This window comes from Pipistrellus hanaki (assembly GCF_964339955.1).
Source record: "Pipistrellus hanaki genome assembly, chromosome: 2".
In the NCBI taxonomy this organism is placed as follows: Eukaryota; Metazoa; Chordata; class Mammalia; order Chiroptera; family Vespertilionidae; genus Pipistrellus; species Pipistrellus hanaki.
This window is the reverse complement of record NC_140504.1, coordinates 160674285-160697409: the sequence shown is the minus strand read 5'-3', so window position 1 is coordinate 160697409 and position 23125 is coordinate 160674285. Positions and strand designations below refer to the sequence as shown.

The 23125-nt window shown below is 39.9% G+C and overlaps 1 protein-coding gene across 1 annotated transcript in view; it reads right to left on the bottom strand.

The window, feature by feature from the left end:
* The window catches only part of LOC311615772 (uncharacterized protein C1orf87), a gene marked incomplete at its 5' end in the record, with an annotated part of 76413 nt that overhangs the window by 28459 nt on the left and 24829 nt on the right, over positions 1 to 23125 (bottom strand). Inside the window, 5 exons of the mRNA XM_084871213.1 lie at positions 7249 to 7346; positions 15749 to 15914; positions 19448 to 19569; positions 22239 to 22505; positions 22988 to 23116. Of these exons, the coding sequence (XP_084727339.1) occupies positions 7249 to 7346; positions 15749 to 15914; positions 19448 to 19569; positions 22239 to 22505; positions 22988 to 23116 (782 nt within the window). The remainder of the gene's footprint in view (positions 1 to 7248; positions 7347 to 15748; positions 15915 to 19447; positions 19570 to 22238; positions 22506 to 22987; positions 23117 to 23125) is intronic.

The following is a 23125-nucleotide window of genomic DNA, read 5'->3' as shown; positions in this document are numbered from 1 at the left end:
AAGTGTCTATTTAGACCAAGACTGGTTTGGCTCAGTGGACAGAGCGTCAGCCTGTGGACTGAAAGGTCCCAGGTTTGATTCTGATCAAGGGCATGTGCCTTGGTTGCGGGCACATCCTCAGTGGGGGATGTGCAAGAGGCAGATGATGATTCTCCCTCATCGATGTTTCTAACTCTATATCCCTCTTTCTTCCTCTCTGTAAAAAATCAATAAAATATATTTTTTTAAAAAAAAGAAAAGAAAAGTGTCTATTTAGGTCCTTTTCCCATTTTTGATTGGATTGTTTTTCTTCCTTTTGTTAAGCTGTATGTGTTCCCTGTAAATGTTGGAGATTAAAATTATTGGAGATAGTATTGGCAAATATGTTCTTCCATGCAGTGGGCTTTCTTGTTTTGTTGATGGTTTCTTTTGCTGTGCAGAAGCTTTTTATTTTGATCTAGTCCTACTGTTTATTTTCTCTTTAGTTTCCATTGCCCTAGGAGCTATATCAGTAAAGATATTGCTACAACAAATATCTGCTATTTTTGCTGCCTATGGCTTCTTCTAAGATTTATATGGTTTCACATCTTATGTTTAAGTCCTTTGTCTATTTTGAGTTTATTTTTGTGTATGGTGTAAGTTGGTGGTCTAGTTTCATTTTTTTTCATGTATCTGTCCAATTTTCCCAACACCATTTATTGAAGAGACTGTCTTGATTCCATTGTATGCTTTGCCTCCTTTGTCAAATATTAATTGAGCATAATGATTTGGGTCAATTTCTTGGTTCTCTGTTCTGTACCACTGGTCTATATGTCTGTTCTTATACCAGTACCTATCAGTTTTGAGAACAATGGCTTTTTAGTAAAGCATGATATCTGGTATTGTGATCCCTCCAACATAGTTCTTCTTTCTCAAGATTGCTGCAGCTATTCGGAGTCTTTTTTTATTCCACATGAATTTTGGAGAATTTGTTCTAGGTCATTGAAGTATGCCATTGGTATTTTAATGGGATTGCATTGAAATTATCGATTGCTTTGGGTAGTATGGACATTTTAATAATGTTGATTCTACCAATCCATGAATCTGGTATATATTTCCATTTGTTCATGTCTTCCTCTATCTCTTGTTTTAGCATTCTGAAATTTTCTGAGTACAGGTCCTTTGTCTCCTTGGTTAAGTTTATTCTTAGGTATCTTAATTTTTTGTTGCATTGATAAATGGTATTGCTTTTAAAATTTCTCTTCCTATGAGCTCATTATTGGTGTGTAGAAAAGCCATAGACTTCTGAGTGTTAATTTTGTATCCTGCTACACTGCCAAATTCATTTATTAAGTATAGTAGTTTTTTTTATGGTATTTTGGGGTTTTCTATGTACAATATCATGTCATCTTCATATAAGTACAGAGTTATTTCTTCTTTTTCAATTTGGATGCCTTTTATTTCTTCTTTTTGTCTGATTGCAGGGGCCAGTACTTCCAGTACTATGCTGAACAGGCGTGGTGAGAGTGGGCATCCCTGTCTTGTTGTTCTCGGGGGAAATGGTTTTAGATTTGCCCATTGAGTGCGATATTGGCTGTGGTTTGTAATATATGGTTTTTATTATATTGAGGTATGATCCTTCTATTCCCACCTTGCTGAGAGTTTTTATCAAGAAAGGGAATTGGATTTTGTCAAATGCTTTTTCTGCATCAATGTATATGATTATATGGTTCTTATTGCTCAATTTATTTATGTGGTGTATCACATATATTGATTTGCTGATATTGTGCCATCTTTGCACCCCTGGAATAAATCCCACTTGGTCATGATGTATGATCTTTATAATGTAATACTGGATTCAATATGCTAGAATTTTGGTGTCTATGTTCATGAAGGATATTTCTATTCTGATCTTTATTATTACCGTCCTTCTGCTCACATTGGGTTTTTCTTGTTGCTCTATTTTTAATTCTTTAAATTGTAGAGTTAGATGGTTTATTACCAGTTTTTTTTTTTTTTTTTTTTTTTTTTTTTTTTTTTTTTTTTGAGGTAGGCTTGTAATACAATGAACTTTCCTGTCAGGATTGCTTTCACTGTGTCCCAAAGATTTTGGATTGTGTTTTCATTTTTGTTTGTTTCCAGGATGTTATTTATTTCTTCTCTGATCTCTTTGGTAACCCATTTATTGTTTAATAGTATGCTATTCAGCCTCCAATGATTTCAATCCTCTTGAATTTGGAGAGACTTTGCCTGTGTCCCAATATGTGGTCTATCTTTGAAAATGTTCCATCTGCACTTCAGAAGAATGTATATTCAGTAGTTTTGGGGTGGAATGTTCTAAAGATGTCAAATAAGTCCATCTGAAATAGTGAGTTGTTTAGGATTGATGTTTCTTTGCTAATTTTTTTGTTGGCTAGAGGATTTATTCAATGATGTTAATGGGATATTAAAGCCTCCTACTATGATGGTGTTGCTGTCAATCTCTCTTCTGATAACTTCCAAAGGTTCAAAGGTTTTTTTTTTTTTTTTTTTTTTTTTTTTTTTTTTTTTTTTTAATGTATTTGGGTGTTCCTGCATTGGGTGCATAAATGTTTACCAGGGTTATATCCTCTTGTTGGATTTCTCCCTTTAGTATTATGATGTGGCCTTTCTTGTCTCTTGCCATGGTCTTCACTTTGAAGTCTATTTTGTCAGATATAAGTATTGTTACCCCAGCTTTTTTTTTTTTTTTCATTTCCATTTTCCTGGTAGATATTTTCTCATCTCTTCACTTTTTCTTTTTTCATCCCTTCACTTTCAATTTGTGTGGGTCCCTTGTCCTGCGGTGGGTCTCTTGTAGATAGCATATATATGGTTATGTGTTTTTATCCATTCATTCAATCAACTTCTTTTGATAGGAGAATTTAATCCATTTAAGTTTAATGTTATTATTGATAGATATTTGTTTGTAGCCATTTCTTTACTTTATGCCTGTGTTCCTTTCTCCCTTTCTATTTCTTTTTTTTACACCAGTCCCTTTAGCATTTCTTACATTGCTAGCTTGGTAGAGGTAAACTCCTGTAGCATATTTTTTTGTGTCTATGAAGCTCCTGATTTCCCCTTAAATTTTGATTGATAGTCTTACTGGATAGAGTATTCTTGGACTCAGTCCTTTGCTTTGCATCACTTTGTATACTTCCTTCCATTCCCTTGTAGCTTTATGTGTTTTTATTGAGAAATCATCTGATAATCTGATGGGGAATCCTTCGTAGGGAACTCTCTTTCTCTTTAAGATTCTCTGTTTGTCATTAACACTTGCCATTGTAATTATGACGTGTCTTGTTGTGGGGCTTTTGGGATTCATCTTGCTTGGGACTCTGTACTTGTGTAACTTTTATCTTCCCCATATCAGGGAAGTTATCTGTCATTATTTCTTCAAGTAGATTTTCTAATCTCTGCTGCTATTCTTGTCCTTCTGGCAGCCCTATTATATCTATGTTACTTCATTTTGTGTTGTCCCAAAGCTCCTTTAGGCTCTCCTGATTTTAATATTTTTCTCTAGTTGCTATTCAGATTGGGCTTGTTTCTCTACCTTATCTTCTAACTCACTAATTTAGTACTCTCCTTCTTCTATTCTACTGTTGAAACATTCTATGATGTTTTTGATTGTGGCTATATCATTTTTTAATTTCTTCTTGATTTTTGCATAGGTTGTTAATTTTCTCATCCATCTGGTGTATGAACTGTATGACCATTACTCTACATTCTTTTTCTGTCATGTTGAATGCCTCCATTTCACTTATTTCCTTTCTTGGTGATTCCTCTTTTTCTTTCCTCTGGGGATTTTTTTGTTGTCTCCCCATTCTAACTATCACCAAAAGGTTCAAATGCTGAGTTGTGGGGGCCTGGGCCATGTGCAGTGGGAGCTTCATGCCACTTGAGTGTCACTGAAGAGCTCTGACACCAAGATGTGTGGTTGTCATGGATTGGTAGGAGCCATGCTCGCACAGGAACAGAGTTACCAGCACTCAGTGCAGCCTTGTGCACACACCTAGAATCAGGGACCCCACCTGCGCTGAGCTAAAAAAGAGACCCTGCTGGCATGTGCTGAAAATCAGAGTTCCCCTGTGCCCAAACAGTAAATTAAGTATCAGAGTTTCTGTTGCTTGGTGCAGGCTTGTGCCAAGAATCAGGGTCCCTGGTCTGCTTGGGGAACCAGGTTTCACAGCTGCCCTGTGTTGGCAGGAGATCCATTCTTGTGCTGCAGAAAACAGACTTCCATGTGTACTTTCCAAGAATCAAAGTCAGGTGGCATTGCTGCCCTGTGTGGGTGTGGGGTTTGGTCGCATGAGTGCACACTGTAGGAAACAGCCTCCCAGTGTCCACACACCCAGGCTCAAATTCAGGTAGCACAGCCATCCTGTGAGGGCATGGGTTTGGTCACAGGAGTGCGCACTTCGGGAAACATATTCTCAGTGTCTGCCAGTCCAGGCTCAAATTCAAGCATCAGAGCTGCCCTGTATGGGCGTTGAGTCTCCTCACGTGATTGCACTCTATGGGAAACAGATTTCCAATGTCCATGCCCCCAGGCTCATATTCAGGCAGTGGAACAGCCTGGTGTGGGCAGGAGGCCTGCTTGCACGGGGTGGGTCCAACAATTTCTATGGCTCTGCAACAAGCCTGTGGGGAGGGGGGTGGTCTCTGTGACTCAGAGAAATCTGCTGCCAGGATGTCCGGATTCTTTGTATCTGTGGGTCTGCAGCTATGGTCACAGGTCTTTGTCCCTAGTGGCTGCAGGGTCCTGGCTTGCATCTGAGACCAGACTGGGTGATGCTGAGGCTAGGATACTAATCTCAAATAGTTGTTTTTCAAAATGGTGTGGTCTCTGTGCCCGCTATGGCCAACCCCAGAGTGTCCACGATGGCTGCAGGGTTTCACTGTCTAAGACTGCCCAGTTTGGCAGCCCCTTGGAAGATCTGCAGGATCTAACTGTCCCTAGCACTCTTCTCTCTCTCTCTCTCTCTCTCTCTCTCTCTCTCTCTCTCTCTCACACACACACACACACACACACACACACACACACACACACACACCACACATGTCCACACACTCCTCTATTGTTCCCTCACTCTCCCACACACTCTCCTTACTTTCTTGCCAGGCACCATCTTGCCAATCATCCCTCCAAGGTTTTAGAGAAGAGAAACTCCCTTGTCCAAAGTTGGTCTGGCAGAAATTCACTGACTAAGCTCAACCTTCTATCATAATTTATTAATTGATGTTTCCTTTAACCTTTAGTCTTCTTTGTTTTTCTGGATTGCTTTTATCACCATGTGATATGTCACATGTTCTAGCTTGTTCTTTCTCATTAGATTATAAGCTTCATGAAGGAAGGAGCTTTGCTTTATTCACATCTATATTTCCAACAATTAGAATAGTGACCGGTGTACAGCAGGCACTGAGTAAATGATTGTTAAATAAATATTACAAATAATGATAGGTGCTAGGAAATATATTAAAAGGGGGTCTGATTTTGATGAGGTGATTAGAGAATGCTTTCTTCAATTTGATCATGAGCCAGGGACTAGGCAGAATTTATGTATCTATATCCTTAAGAGTATTTTGAGACTATATAACTTTTCTAGTTAAGTTAAATTCCATATTTTTTGAATGCCTTCTACATGAACAGGCAATCACAAGCATGTCAAACTCAAATTGAATAATGAGTTTGACACGCTTGTGGGACCCTTTGGGATACATCAATGAATAAAACAAAGATCCTGCCTGTCCTATGACACTATAGTCTATAAAAAATCAACAGATAATAATAAACATCACACCAGCAAATTAACAAATACATTAGAAGTTGATAAATGTATAGAAGAGTGCAAAGGAAAGCAGGTTAAGGGTAAGAATGGAGGGGAATTACAACTTTAAATAGGGTAGGTAGTGTAAGCCTTATTGATAGGTGACATCTGAGCAAAACTTGGAAAGTGGAGTAGCATGAAGATATCTGGTGAAAGCATTTTAGGTAGCAGGAACATTTGGAAAATAGATGCTAAGGTAGACTTGTATCTGGTATGTTTGAGGAAGAAGAGGAGGACAGTGTAACTGAAATACAATGAAAAAAGAAACTTATAGATGGAGCCAGAGAAGTAATGGGGAAGCAGATCATGTAGAATACTTTCTAAAGACTTGGATTTTTTTCAAACATCTGAGTGAAGTAAGATGCTCTTTTAATGCCTGGTAATTTTTATATGAATGCCAGAAATTGTGAATTTTATATTTTTGATCTTCTTTTTATTCCTTTAGAAGTTTGTTCTTGGATATAGTTAAGTAAGTTGGAAACAGTTTGCTCATTTTAAGCATTATTAGGATTTATAAGATTTGTTAATTTGTCCAAAGAAATTTGGCCACACTATAGCACAACATCCTTATGATGACTCTACTCAATGCTACATGTGTTCCTTTCCAATTTGTGAAAATATGAACTATTCCCAGCCCTGTGGGATCTAAAACATTTTCCCACCTTTTTCTTTTGGTTTTTCTTTCTCTGAACTTGGGTACTTTCCTCAAATGCACACATTTCCCAACTCTTGGGAAAATTCCAGAAAGAACTCTCTGAGGATCTCTCCTCTCTGCTACCCTGTACTGGGCATTCTAGCCTCCTTGGCCTTCCTGAACTCCACAAGAAGTAGAATACAATATTACCTGAATTTTCTATATGAGGAAACCACGATTTAGAGAGATTTTCCTCTTTAGCTCAAGAAAATTCCTGGGCTAAGTTTAGGTTCCCCAGTGTTGTTCAATAAGATGAACTTACCTCATCTCCCCTCCCGCCGCCCCCCCCCCCCCCCCCCCCCCCCCCCCCCCCCCCCGGTCAGTAATCACTGCTCTGGGCTGCCTCTTGGCCAGAAATTCAGTGCTTTTGTTTTTCTCTGGCTAAGTAAAGCCTTTGGTCTTAATACATTGCGGCTGGGGTATAGTTCATATTTTCACAAATCGGAAAGTGTTTGGCCTTAACACTTTGCGAATCACAAGAATTCTTGTTTCATATTACACAGTGTTTTACAAAGTATCATACTTTCAAAAAATATTAGTTTGTAAGAACATGTAATAAATAACTTCAAAATGCAATGGTCCTTCAAAAACTACTGGTTGGCAATGTGTTTTAACATAAGCAATCATTTCTTAATTCTGTCTGTAGGTAATGAAATTGATAGTTTCACACATAAAACTTGTAATTTAGAGATGGATCTCTGTGTTTGGTATCCTTTCAGAGGACTGTGAATAAAAAAAAAATCAACTTACTTTATTTCATTTTGGTAAGCCAAATCTTGATGATTGAGCAATGTTTCCAGAAGGCTCAAAGTCAGATATAATCCATGTTTCCCACAGATAGCCCTGACCTGCGCATAAAAAGGACGTTGTCACTGTAATGAAATTAAAAATTAAAACCTATATGATTTTGACAAAGAATTAATATCCCAGAGAGCACTCTGTTGACCATTAGGATATCATTCAAGACAAGAATGTCCAACTAAATGCTCAGCAACAGCAAGATCTTATTTGGTTGATACAGAGTATAGTTCATTACCCAGAAGTCACTGAACTTTAAAATTCTGATCTTACATATTTGTTAGCCACAGAATTGGTGGTCAAGTACTAGAAATTATATACTTCTAGGAGCCCAGCACGCAAATTTGTGCGGCACTGCCCACCCACCTGCAGCCCTGCCTTGACACCTGGACCTGTTCACGCAGAGTTCCAGTGTGCCTGGCCCAGTCCCCAAACCCTCTGGCCTTCTCTGGATGTTTCAAGTCCCGCTCTCAGTCCCTAGGATAGCCTCCGGATGGTCCTGTCTTCTCCCCACTTCTGCCCCCTCTCCAGAGCAATGCAGTGGCTGCACCCCATCATGGAACCAGAGGAGAGCGTGGAAGCCTCCTGCCTGCTGCACTGTGCTCCTTCCCCTGGTAGGTGAGTGGTGGGTGGTGAAGGACTGGTCAGGGGGGTGCTATGGGCTCTCACCCCTGCCCTCCCAGGCACAAGATGGTCCCGCCTTCTCCGGGCGCCACCCCACTTCTGCCTCATCTCTGGAGCAACACCCCAGTTAATGTCATGGTCAACCATGAGCCCATTAGCTCTTTATTAATATAGATTATATAGGTAAATTGCAAAATGTTTTTTCACATCTACTTTGATTTACAAAACAAGCTTGTTGTGTTCACATGTTAATATTACCTGTATTTTATATATGAGGAAACCAAGATTTAGAAAGATTAAGTGACTTTTTCAATGTCACATAAATCATAGAACTTAGTCTAGAAACCAGACGCTCAATAAATTACTTGTTGGATGAATGGATGAAGTGTCACTGCACTTTCCTATGTACTTAGTATTCTGAGTCTAGTTGACAAACCATTTCAGTTCTCAACTTGGTGGGTGGGTGATACTTAGATTCAAACATATCAGACTTTTAGGGGTGTGATAGCATATGCTATATGGTTAGCATAATGTTTAAGCATATAGATTTTGGAATAAAACAGGACTTATTCTGAACACCCAATCTGCTGCCTGTTATCTGTGTGACCTTAGGAAGGTTAGGGGTGATCAGGCCAGGAGGGGAGGGCAGTTGGGGGTGATCAGGCAGGCTTAACCTTGCTATGCTCAGTTACTGCATCTACTAAATAAAACTGTTTTCTACTTCCCAGGATTCTGTAAAGATTACACAAGAAAATAAGCAGTTAGAATAGTGCCCAGCTTTCGGTAGACACTGAATTAACATCTGTTGAATAAAGAAAAGAAGGAAGGGAAGGAAGAAGAAGAAAAAGAGGAAGAGAGAAGAGGAAAGGAAAGAAGTAGCAAGAGAAAGAATAAGAAAGAGGGACAAAGGAAGGGAGAGAGAATGGAAAGAAGAAAGGAAGGGACAAAAAATAAAAAAATGTCTAATTTAGTGTTAAATAGTAGCTACTATTATTATTTTGAGAACAATCTCAGTATAACAAGTGCATCAAGCATGCCTTTCTCTTCTAATCTGTTTTTTTTTTTTTAATTTTTATTTTTTTATTAACATCATGGGGCTTTGCTGACTCTGGAGAGACTGCTCTTCTCAGGGCTAGCCGATTCCTAGACAAAGTAATGGACTGGCAGGAAAGTGTTCCCCTCATATGCAAACCAACCACCTCCTTCATTGGGCTCTCAGGCTTGAGCCACTGTTTCCCCGCCCTTGTCACTCCAGGGCCAAGTACCACATAAATCAGAAGAGAACCTATGTCACAGGGTCCAAATTATTCAACCTAGTCAACCCTAAACCTAGTTACCTTGTCTTGCTCATTCCACAATGAAGGCCTTTCCCACATGTCCCCTGATAGCCTCTGGTGCTTTCCCGTGTGACCTGGGTTGGGGGGTTGGGGGGTGGAGGGAGGGTGCCATGCACTTCCTGTTGGGAACTATGAGTACCACACTAGTTTTTCAATGGCAATCATCTCCTGATCTGTTGGTCTGACCATACCTGAATGATAATAAAACCCAGACTTAAACAGAAACAAGGAGATAATTTTCATTTGTCTATATGGAGAAAATTAACAACAAATCTAGATTTGAAACTTGCAAGCATTATTTACTAGGTATACAGAGAGGAATTGTGTCAGGGAAGCTTAACAGCAAAAACAAACAAACAAACAAATAAACACACACACACACACACACACACACACACACACACACACACACAATGGATTTGAAACATGAAAAAATAGCAAAGACTTGGCTAGGAGAATAAGGGGTTGGGGAGAATCCAGGAAGAAGAAAAGCATTGTAAATAATGGGTGAAATAGAGCATGGTGCTTTTTAGAGACTGAATGTATTTTGACATTATTCACTCTCTAGTTTTATATCCCTTTCCATGCTGAACTGTAATTATCTGTTCATTAGAGCTTCTCTACAAGACAGTGGTCTACTGAGGCCTGGAATTGTGTTTCATTCATTTCATCACCACTGCTTATCATACTGTTAAAAAATAAGAGAGCAATAATTATTGAATAAATGAATACATGGATGAATGAGGAAGTGAATGAATGAATTAAAGACACTGAACAGTGGGCCAAAACCGGTTTGGCTCAGTGGATAGAGTGCCAGCCTGCAGACTGAAAGGTTCCGGGCTTGATTCCGGTTAAGGGCATGTACCTTGGTTGCGGGCACATCTCCAGTAGGGGTTGTGCAAGAGGCAGCTGATTGATGATTTTCTCTCATCAATGTTTCTAACTCTCTATTCCTCTCTCTTCCTCTCTGTGAAAAATCAATAAAATATATTAAAAGAAAAAAGACACTGAACAGTGGAGTATGCTTAGGCAGAAGTTAGTAAAGAATAAATTTTGAGAGGAAATTAGTCACATTATTCCATTTCACTCCATAAATGAGAATTGATTCATAGTTATGATTACAGCATATTAATGTATTTTTATTTTACTTTTTGGAAGGAGGAAGAAAGGGAAGGAAGCATTGGTATGAGGGAGAAACATCATTGCCTCCTACACCCCAGCCTCTAACCCGGGTTGGAACCTATAACCTGGCATGTGCCCTAACCAGGAATCAAACTCATCACCTTCTGGTATATGAGATGATGCTCCAACCAACTGAGCTACACTGGCCAGGCTACACTGTTTAATTTTGAAACATCAATATTAAAATGTTATTCTAAAAACAATTTATTTACTGCTGGCAATATTGAATTATGCTCCAGGCTAAAATGAGCAGCAGATTGGAAATAGTACATCAGGGTTCCTAGAAGCAGATTGATTGATAGCTGCTAAGAACTGACTGCTGACAGCTGTAGAGGAATAATAGAAATATCTACCAGGACATCCTGGCAGTTTAGTGTTTTTCAGAATTATTATTAAAATCCTTTAGAGGTTAGATATTAAAAGGATGATCCTTGTTCAATAAGAAAGTGATTATGTGAAATTTCTCCTGTTTAATCAGGGATTTTAAAAAATCAAATGTAAATAAAGTATCTCTTATTTAGAAACTGACATGTGAAATAAATGTTCATTTCCCCTAAATCCTCATTGAAAGCGTGGTGCACAGATGCCCTCAACTTCCTCTCTTCCCAGTTACTTCATTTGCATTTTGCTCCATCACAATGGATGCTTAAACTGTGTTTACCAAGTCACTAGTCACCTCTCTAGTTTCAAATTTAATGAAGACTTCTCATTCCTAATTATCGATGACAGCATGCTATATGGTTTATCTCTTGGCTTCTTGACCACTCCCACATGTCTTTTGATTATTTTTTGTCTCCTTTATTGGCTTCTTTTTGTCTACCTATTCCTCATTAATGAGTGTCTTCCTCACCCTCACCCTTTTCCTTGTGTCCCTAGTAACTCTAACTGCTCATATGACTTCAGCTCCGTATTGAAGAATCTTAAATCATTTTTTTAGTTTTAATCTCTAAACCTAGGTCAACATGTTCAAAACTGAACTCATTATTCCTTCCTATACCCATCAACTTTTCTGTTTCCTATCTCAGAGAATGGCACCACCAGCCATCAAGTTACCAAAGCCAGGACCTCGGGAGCCATTTTTGATTCTTCATAATTCAAGACCACATTCAATGAGTCATCAAGAACTACTTTGTACTTCCTAATAGCTACATCTCTCCTGTTAACTTCCTTGGTTTAAACCCTCATGATTTCTTGCTTGAATTACTGGACCAGCCTTCTAGAGATCTACCTGCCTCTAATTCTCCATATTCTATTAGAATGCTCTTTTCAAATTCCAAATTTGATCATATCATTCACTTGTTTAATATCCTTTGATGATTCCTCTGTGCCTTCAGGATAAAATTTACACTCCTTAAGAATGTCATAAATTAGCTTCTACTCCCCATTCTGGCATCATTTGAGCAGCATCTCCCATCATCCCACCATTCACTGTGTGCTGCCTCCACACAGAATTAACCATGCTCTTTCTCATTCCAGGGCATTTCTCATTGCTCCTTTTACCTAGAAAACCTTTCTGAATCTTTCCTCTGTTCCTTCCCCCAGTTCTTTGCCAAATTAATCTATCCTCCAAGATTTATCATTTGTATCTTCTCCTGTGAAGAGTTTCTGGATTAGGTTAGGTTGGAGTTTCTTCTCTGTGCACAGTGTTATGGCCATCACTGAATTTGTTATATAGGACTGTGACATGTTTAAAAATGTCACCTTTCCACTGACTCCCGAAATTGTAATAGTCTGTTGCCCTCAGCCTTATCACAGTTCCCAGAACACATTGAGTGAATAACATGTTGAATGCAAGTATAGGATAAACATGCCACATGGATCAGAAAGATGGCTGCTGAACTGAAAGGAGGAAGGATTTGAAGTTAGTAAAAATAATTTTATAATTTTAGGGCAAAGTGTACTGATATAAAAACAAAAACAACAAACTACCAAAGAGGAGCTGACAAACTTCAGAAAACTCTCACTAGCTAAACTGGTGTCATAGTGTCTTGTCACCAGAACAAACTTAATTCACAAAGCCAGAGTTCCCTTAGTAATGAGACTCCCTGTTAATGGTAATAAGGAAGTTGCATGAAAATGAAGCAGAGTAATTAGAAGGACAGCCGCCTGTGTTCTAGATAACTCCTCCTGGGAGGGAAGTCTGGGAGTAGTTTGGGATGTAGAATGGAAAGAGAATGAGTTCATGAGATGAAAAATGAATATAGGTTATGTATAAAAAGGGTTAAACTGTTGAAACCGGTTTGGCTCAGTGGCCTGTGGACTGAAGGGTCCCAGGTTTGATTCCAGTCAAGGGCATATACCTTGGTTGCGGGCACATACCCAGAAGGATTTACTAACTTCAAATCCTTCCTCCTTTCAGTTCAGCAGCCATCTTTCTGATCCATGTGGCTGTGCAGGAGGCAGTTGATTGATGTTTCTCTCTCATTGATGTTTCTAACTATACTTCTCCCTTCTTCTCTGTAAAAAAATCAATAAAATATATTCAAAGAAAAAAAAAGGTTAAACTGAGCCTATGTGCTTGGGAGTGTTTTAGTTTATAAAGACCCATTGAACCTACTTGGATAATGATCAGGGTGTTCAATAAATGTATGTGGATTCATGATGCCTCAGCAGTCTTTCCAGGAGTGATCATTGTATTAACAACATGCTAGAGCAGTGGTTCTCAACCTTTTTAATGCCTTGTCCCTTTAATATAGTTCCTCATGTTGTGGTGACCCCCAACCATAAAATTATTTTCATTGCTACTTCATAACTGTAATTTTGCTACTGTTAATGAATCATAATCATAATGTAAATATCTGTTTTCTGATGGTCTTAGGCTCTATAGCAGGTTGAGAACCACTAGCAGGGTTGCCATCAGAAATACAGATATTTACATTACAATTCATAACAGTAGCAAAATTACAATTACGAAGTAGCAACAAAAATAATTTTATGGTTGGGAGTCACCATAACATGAGGAACTGTATTACGGGGTCATGGCATTACAAAGGTTGAGAACCACTGTCTAGATGAACAGGATGTATGAGTGCATAGGATGAAGATGATAGGTAGTTGATATGTTTTCATATTGTTCTCTGACAGTGATCAAAATTCCATTGATTTGAGTGACAAGACTCATATTACCCTTCAAGACTGCATTTATTTATCAGAGAGGCTATCAATCATTTGTGAACCCTCTGAAATGTTGGCTGTGAGGAGGTGCCTCAGCACCCCACCTCTGTCTAGCCCAGGGTGCAGAGATTTTACAAGAAACTTAAGGAGGCCCGTGATTCTCTGTACTGTGACTCTCTCACATCAAGGAGATTTAGTACTGGTCAAAAAGAAAACCCCTTCTAATTCAGATGGCTCTTCCCAGGCCACTCTGAAGTCCTGTGTCCTGAAATAAAGATGCTCAGCTGAAACTACTGCCTTCTGTATCCAATGTCCCTTGGGCTTCAATTTCTCTCACGTCCTGGGGAAACAGAATTGTGTCTTACATACCTCCCGGAACTGTACTATACTTTGAGTGAGTTCCAGATGTCTTAAAAGATGCCAGATGGCTCATGAGAGGCAGACCAGCTTTCAGGAAAATGTGTCCCATTTCCTTGGATATGAACCATGAATTTAAGCTTGCAGGGCCAGCTGTGGGGGGAGAAGTTCAAGGCCCACTCTGCCTGCCTGTGCTCAGGTATCACGCAGTGTGCTAAGTGTCTTCACATACTTATCTTGTTTAACAACAGACAGGAGGCAGACATCTGGAACCCAGTGTTTCCAGATGAAAAACCTGAGAATCAAAGAGGTTAAGCAAATTTACTTTGATTTTCAAGTCATTTATGTTCCACTCTAAGAGTATCGACTGAGAACGTTTGAGCATCACTGATGCTCTTATGTAGTTTCTAATAACAAAGAATTGATGCTTCTTAACTTATTCCTACTGATTTATTCCTGAGCATAAAAAAAGTGTGTGTAGGATGTGTGGAATCTCCTATAGTATCCTATCTTTCTAGTAAAACATGCATACAAGTATAACATACATAGACACACACACACACACACACACACACACACACACACACACGAGCTTTGCCTTTGCATGCTTCATTGACTTATAAATGAAAGCAGAGAGCAAGCTACTTCTGTGCCAGAATAAGATCCCACTTTTAGCATAATATGTCTTTGCTTCCTTAGCAAGCATTACTTGTTCTTTTAAATTCTCTGCTCTCAATTCTAACCCCTATTTACTTAGAATAGAGCCAAATATCAACAGTACAATGATTGAAATTTCTTTTGAGAGCCAAATTTTTTAAACTTAAACTATATTGGTAGATACATTGTTATTAACTTAATTACGGTACTCCTAAGATGGCCTTTGCTAAAAACTCAAGGGGCCAAAGAGCCGCATGTGGCTCCTGAGCCGCAGTTTGCTGACCACTGACTTAGATGAAAGGTATTTTTAAATCTTTCCAATGGGACTCACACCCCACCCCCTGCTGTAACTTTCAATTCCTTCTATTTCTCTACTCCTCTGGAATTCTAACTTTTGTGTCCTGAGCTCAATGGAACCTTCCAGATAGCTTCTGCCGATTCTAGCTCTTAATTTTCAGTTTGTCCTATACTTTGAATCCTGCCTCTGCCAGTTGCTAACTGAGGTCCTTGAGTGACTCCTGAGGCTCAGTTTTTAAAATTTATTAAACAGGTTCTAACAACTACTTAGATTTTGTATTTTCAGTGTTAGAGATTTAGCACTTGGTAAGAACACCGGCAAGCTTGGTGGTGATGCCTTGGTGTTAAAGGAATTGTAGCACTCATGGTAATTATTATTGTGCCTATATCCTAGGTAGCCTCATGACTCGAGTTTATGATTCTGGATTTTCTTCCATGAAACACATCTGCACTGTTAATTAATGCTCCCCAAAACAGCACACTCAGCTCTATCAGCAATAAGTCACACCAGTCCCTACAATGTGCTATCCCTAAGGAATGGATACCACATGCTAACCTCCTGGAAGCTGGTGAGGGTGTGAGGAATGGACATTTGGTCTTGACAAACACTTGTTTTCCACTGTGAAATATTATTTGGGTATTGCTATATTATTCCATATTGTTGGCACAAAATATAGCTTAATATAAGTAATTCCTGTATCAAGGCTGCACATTTCCCAATTTCTTTTCTCTTTTGTTTCTCTCCTCTCTGGCACAGAAGACAAAACACTGTGTGATGTAATCCACAGGCAGAACACAGATCATAACTGGGCCTTCTTACTATAGACCCAAAGCTCTGGGGTAGACTTTTAGGGCTGATCAGAGCTGAAATCTAATTTTGTTACCTTGGGTGGGGGCAGGAAGCCGGACAACGCGTGGTCTTCTTTTCGAAAACTCCGACTGAGGCTCTCTAGGTTGAGCTTGCCGTTGGCTGCGCTGAGTGCCAGCTTTAGGATCTCCAGCAGGCTGCTGGCCACTTCTGATGGCGAGTCGGCGTGTTGAGGGGCAGCACTGCTTGGAGGGACATGGGAAAGTCTGTGAAAAGGTGAACCCTTCAAGGAAGTCACCGTGTGTTGCATACTGTGTCTCTCACCTGTGTTGCACACCTTCTAAGCCCTGGGAACCTGGTCATGGGACTGCATGTGGCGACTTCACAGACTAACTCAAATCTGTTCCATTCTAGGGAGTTCAAGTCTCTTCTCCAGAAGGAACCCACCCATTCGACTAGAATATGGACCAAATTTGTAATCTTACCAGGTTGAGAGAAAAAAAAAATTAGAGGTGTCAACGGTAGTTTACTTTACACACTTCTTACTTTTTTTTTGAACCCAGATAAATTTCCTAACGGTACATGTCACAAGCAAAGCAAGGCAGATACTGGCAGATTCCTGTGACCAGGGAACCTATAGAGGAGGAAATTTTGATCCAAGCAAACTTCCTCCATTATCCTTGACTCTGCTCTTTGTAGCTGGAAAACCCAGAAAAGTTTGAGAGTAATTACGTATTTACCAGATGGAATGCAAATGTATGTAATTATTCAGGTGGTTCAGCAAAACTGGCTTTTGATACTTTCCATAACAGGTAAAAATTACCAGAGTGACAAAGTGTCAAGAGTCATTTATTTTATGAAACTTGTTTGAGGTGTTTACATACTAGTATTTCACTTTCAAAAGTGTGTATCCTTCCAGATCTGGCCAAACTATTTTCTCAGCAGTGAAGCATTTCCTATTTTCCATTGTCTCAGCTTCAGTGCCACAACCCCTACTCGTTTATTTACCTTGATGTGCTGGTAAAACTTTAACTATCAGTTTTTTAAGAGAAAGTCCTAATTTGGAGAATTGCTGATTTTCCTGGTGTGAATACTTCCACCACTGCTGGTTTCAAGCTACCAAGATAATGTCACTGAATGGGAATTGATGCACACAGTAGGCCCTCAGGATGCTCCAGCACCCCCTGCTAGATTAACTTTTTTTTTAAAAAAAATTAAATTTATTAGGCTGGAATTGGTTAATAGATTTGACCCACATCTTATGAAGCCATCTACTAGGGAAATCTTCTTGCTCCATAAGATGTGAGTAGAGTCTATTTTGTGCCTTACTATTTCTGGGAGATGTGGTACAGTACCTGCAATAAATTATTTTTAGATGTATTTAACTTTCCGAAAGGTCATATGGTATCTTCCTTTTGCTCTGGAACTCTTACTTGAGCCTTGACACCAAACTATACCTTTCTGGATTATTTAACAATAGCTAATATTTTCCAAAAGTTTGGTACAGAAAAGGAGGAAAAGTGGCTATTTATTTTGTGTTGGTCACCTAACTCTGCACCCACTTCCCCAGCCCAGGAGTCTGCATGCCAGCTATTTGCATTTCCAGCTTCTTTTTGCTGCTCAGGGCACATGAGTTGGGCCTTGTCAATCAGAAGTATCTGTCTCAGATTTTAATCAGAAGTTTTTCTTCCTTTCTTCTTTCCTTTCAATGCCAGTTTCTGGGGGTGGGAATTCATGGGGCTCTGGCCCCCGTCTCTGTACACCGAGTCCTGAACTGGCAGGTGTTGTATGGAACCCATTTACTGCAGCTGGTGGGGTTTCTTAGGAAACCTGCTGCTGAAGTGGATTTCATCTGGTCCCATTAGTGATGCTGGCTGCTTTTAAAACATCACAGAGCTGCCTCATGTAAAGCTCTACCTGCAGAACACAAGAGGGTGTTTTCCTGAGCAGCACATTAATAAACACAGAGCCTGGGTTCATTACAGGCCATTCATCCTTCGCCTCCACACACACACTACCTGGTTCATGTAAACAGCACCTTCTGGGATGAGTTCAAAATGATCTCTTCAGGCACCTTTTTTATGGGGTAGAAATCCAGATGCCCCTGCACATGAAGTGATGCAAGCTCTTTGGATAATGGGAAGTGCCAATTACATCCACCAAGTATTTATTGAGCATCTCCTATGTACTAGGAACTATGTTAGACCTGTGCTAGACACTGAGTGGGCCAGGACAGACGCTATTCCTAACCTCAAATGCCAAATAATATGAAGGGTGACATCTATGGCACCACACAGCAGAGACATAACTGTCTAGAGCTCAGGAGAGGCTTCCTGTCTAGGACTCATAAGACCCACCATATCTGTCAGTGGTTGGCCATGTTTTCCTGTGCACAGCATATTACCTCTCACGATCTGTATTGTATGAAGCGTAGTTGCTGAGTATTAAAAAATATATATATAGGGCTTTATGGATCTCCATAGGACAGTTACTCCCAGAGTGATATTTGTTTGGACTGTGAGCCCTTGAAGAAGTGACTGAGCCTTGCCCACCTCTGAGTTCATTGTGCCCAGAAAAGTGTGCCTGGCACACAGCTGGTATTCAATGGCTGTTGGATGAAGTATCAGAGTTAACAGAGAACACATAGAAGGGAATTAAATCTAACCCTTGGCCCAGGGACATTTGTATAGAAAACCATACCTTTTTCTTAAAGAGGTAAGTTCCTATCCCATGGCTCTTAATCGCTATGTCACATTATTTGTAACTGGAAAGAGTATCTTCTGGAAGGACAGTAAAAAAGTAGTAACAAACACTTCTATAGCACTTCCCATGTACCAGGACTGACTTTAAGAACTTTGCATGAATTAACTGGGTCACTGTTATACATTATTCCCATTTTACAGTTGGAGAGTGGGGGCACAGGGAGGATAAGTGACTAGCCCAAGGCTCCACCTAGTGACAGAGACAGGGATTGAGCCCAGGCTTCTGGCAATGGGGCTATGCTCCTAGCCAAGGCCCTCTGCCAGTTTTCTTAGAGAACTTGGAGACTGTCATGCTTTACTGTGTCTCATCTCTAATAATATTCCTCATTTCCTGTGTTTGCTTTCAATTATTTCTTTCCCTTGAGATTATGGGAAGGGATTATTGATTCTGTACCTCAAACTTTTCTGTGCTAGTACCTGCCATCAGAAGTTCACTGACTGAACATATTTCCAGAACCTACTCTAGATGAGTACTGCACCAGGACACAATACTTTCTTTCATTTAATTAATTAATTTATTTAAAGCCTCACCCGAGGATATGTTTTATTAATTTTTAGAGAGAGAAGAAGGGTTGAGCAAAGGAGGAGAGAGAAACATTGATTATTTGCCTCTGGTACCTATCTCGACAGGAATCAATCCTGCAACCTAGGTATGTGTTCTGACTGGGAATCAAACCCACAGCCTTTTGGTTTATGGGATGATGCACCAACCAATTAAGCCACCCGGCCAGAGCCACAATCATTATTTTATTTCAGAATGGTTTTTTTTCATCTTTACACCAAAACCTCATAAAAAAAAGACATACCCTGCTGTTAAGAAACATATACAATTGTTGCAAATAATTTCCTATGCCCACCTATTTACAGCACAGCGAGAGAAAACTGTAGGTGCAAGCTGAGTGTTGGTGAACAGCTATGTTTCTGCACTGCTCACCTAATAGGGAATTGCCTCCAACAGCCCAGCCAGTTCTGAAAGTCTAGGAATAACATGCCCACAGAAAGGGAGGAAGTACCTTTCGCTGTGATGGGTACCACCCTGAGCTTCCCTCAGGTTGCTGTCCACGGCTCTTCTGCTTTGCCGTGGATCATCTGAGGCTGCCACTATCAGAAAACAGAGTAGCTTCTCATAATCCACCTGAAAATTAAATATGAAGCAGAAAATCCTCATTTAATTTACATGTAGGGAAAAGAGGCCTGCTGAAATGAAATGTGTTTAAAATATTATACCATGAAGAATTTTTAAAGCAGCTTTAAAATATAATAATTATTAGTGTTTTTTAACCAAATATTACTATTATTCTCCCTCCTGGACAAATGGTAAAATTGCACTTCCTGGGTAGGACCATATGACCAGTTCTGGCCAATGAGTTATAAGCAGAAGGGACATGTGCTACTTCTGGATTGAGGATTAAACTGTTGACATGAGGCCTTCAGAGCTCTTTTTCCATCTGCCATGTGTCCCAAACATTCCAGAGTGTCTGCTTCATCAGCTTGGGTTTTGGAGCTAAGATAATGACAGTGCCAAGAAGAGCCTGTGGCAAACTAATTACAGAAATGTAATGTAAATGAAAAATAAGCTTTTGCACTTTTAAGCAACTGAGATTTGGGACTATTTGTTACTATGCTATAACATAGCCTTTAGTCTCTCTCTCTTTTATATATGTACTAGAGGCCCAATGCACGAAGATTTGTGAAAGAATAAGCCTTCCTTCCCCTGACTGCCAGCACTGCCTTCACTCCAGTTAAAGCCACCTTCCACCTCTCACCTTGTCTCGTCAATATGTATATTCCCTACTTATTGGCTGTGGGCACTGCCATCTTTGTTGTGGAGTTATGGTCAACTGCATATTCTGTCTTTATTTGATAGGATTATATACAATATGTACTTATATTTAGATATACTCAGCAGATATATTCAGATTATTTGGGAATAAGGTCTTAGTTACTAAGGTAAGTAAAAATATTATTCGTGTACTGGTGTGGTCCCTCAGCCTGGCCTACGAGGATCAGGTTGAAACCGGCTCTCTGACATCCCCCAAGGGGTCCCACATTGCAAGACCCCACCTGCAGGCCCAGCCTCAGGACCTGGACACTCACTGGCTCCCACCTCCCTCTTCTCTGGGTCTAGGGAACAGGTGATCAGATTCAGGGCTGATAGTACCTCAGAAGCAACCTAACCCATGGCCAATTTCACAATGAATTGGGCTTCCTCCTCTATTGGTTGGGGAATCTGCCCCCTGGTAGTCATTGTACATCATAGCTACTGGGCAAATGGTTGGACAGTCGCTGAGGCTTTTATATATATAGATTTTTATTTTAATTATTATTATTATTTTACATAGAAAAGGACTGGAGGAATGTTGTCCATTTTCATTGCTGGGCTGGATGGCATCCTAAGGATCATGGTAGACAGACAACTCTAGAACAGTGGAGGGGGTAGCATGGGAGAAGGAAGCTAGACAGGGTCCTGGATATAAACTAGATTTCAGACTAGACAATTTGATTGAATTAAAGATTCAAGGAGGTTATATTAATAAGTTGCCATTGAACTATAAATATTTCTCATACATATACAACTAATTTTATTTTTTCAGTTTAAAGATGGGCAGGAGAGAGAACTTACATTCATTTGCGTACCTACTAACTGCTAAGCATGAAATCAGGTTGGTTTTGGCCTGGTTTTCTATCATCACATGCTCACTAATGATTTTCCCATTGCTATTACTTCTTCCTCTTTTAGGGCACTTTCCTCTAACTCCCTGAATGGTTACACTTGGACCTTGTTTTGTATTCATTTTCAATGTGAACTTGGAAAGTACAAGTAGAGAAAGAACCCTGCCCGTGTGTTGGGGAACATTTATCTCTGCACTGGGTCTGCCATTAATTCTCTAGATGCCCTGTGCAAGTTCCTTAACCCTTCTGGGTCTCAGTTTCCTAATCAGCAAATTGTGGTGGTGAGTTATATTTAAAAAATTACCAACCCCACCCCCCGCACTCTCTAATGCAGGAGTCTTCAAACTACGGCCCGCGGGCCACATGCAGCCCCCAGGGGAGTCTGATCCTGCCCGCCAGGTTTTTTGGGCAGTGAGCACAGCCAAGGTGTTACAGTAGGAATTAGTAGTTCATATAGTCCAGCCCTCCAGCTATCTGAGGGACCATGATCTGGCCCCCACTTTAAAAAGTTTGAGGACCCCTGCTAATGCTTTAGGAACTATCACACTTTTTAAGTCAAGTTCTCCACTTTTACCAACTGCTCAGCTTGTAAATGGATTTAAGTGCACTTGTTATCTTGATTCTTTAACTATCCCACTAGTGTTAGGACTAGATAATGAAAGTTGGGAAGGAAAAGCTCATTAAAGAGAAATTAAGCAGGACTAAGAGACCTAACTTGTCTGGTTGGTGAGGCTCAGTGGTTGAGTGTCAACCTATGAACCAGAAGGACACAGTTCAATTCCTGGTCAGGGCACAGGCCCAGGCTGTGGGCTCTATCCCCAGTGTGAGATATACTGGAGGAAGCCAATCAATAATTCTATCTCATCATTGATGTTTATCTCTCTCTCCCTCTCCATATATATATATATGGAGAGGGAGAGAGAGAGAAAGGGACTTAAATCTATTTTCTATTCTGGTGTATTCTAGAGATTTATACATATAAGTATAAATAAGTATTGCACCTGCATCTTAGGAGTCAATAGTAAAGGTTATTTTTCAAAAAAGAAACTAGATTTTTAATTCTATTACTCTAGTGGGTTCAAGTAAAATAAAGGAAAGGAATGCACATTGGAAATTTCGAGATGGTCATACCATTTTAGGAGAGCCACTCCTGGCAAACCTCTGGCAGAGGATCTTGACTGTTGGTAACTGCAGAGGGACTTCATGCCTCAGGAAGAGGTGGCTCAGCTGAGACTGAAGAAGAAATCCAGAAGCGATGGGATCCAGGATTTTCAGCTCTTTTTGAAGCTTGTCTAATAAACCAGAACTCAAAGAGCGAGACTCGAGTTCTCTTCTGACTAGGGTGAGAAGAAAAGTATCTTCTTTTGTCATTCCACTTAGCCTCTGGCCAATATCCTGCTAAAACAACAACAATCACCACCAAAAATTAACAGGGCTCTGAAATAAGATGGCTGAAGGCTCATGTAAGGAGGTCGAAGCCTAGTAGGGCTGGTATCAGAGCATCTACTTTTAGGCCTAGCCTAGTATAGGACAAGTTAGTAATACCTGAGGGTAAGTGTTCAACCTGGGTATATTTATTAGTTTACAATGCCTCATAATCTTCTTCAGAATAAAAGAAGCAAATAACCTCAGAGTACATACATACTTAAGGTATATCATCTTTGTTTTACAAAATAACCTTTTAATTATGTGAGAATTTAGAATGACATCTTAGAAACCCATTGGATTTGGGAGATGGAAGGTGGGAGGAAGGTGAGAAGTTCAGTTGGGACATTTGAGGTCTTCCTGTGAACTCCCCAGGAAAGCTTCCTGAAAAGCCAATTAGATAATACCCCTTCATCCACAATAGAAAACAACTCACCAACTTTCAGTATACCCACCTCTGGCTGGTCAAAGTGTACCCTTTCCATCTGCTCTGAAGACCAGTCTCTAAGTTTTTTCCTGGGAAGGCCATGGATATAGGATAGGGACTGGTCTCCAGTTGGTACAGAGCTGCAGTGAACATTTGCCTGGTTGGG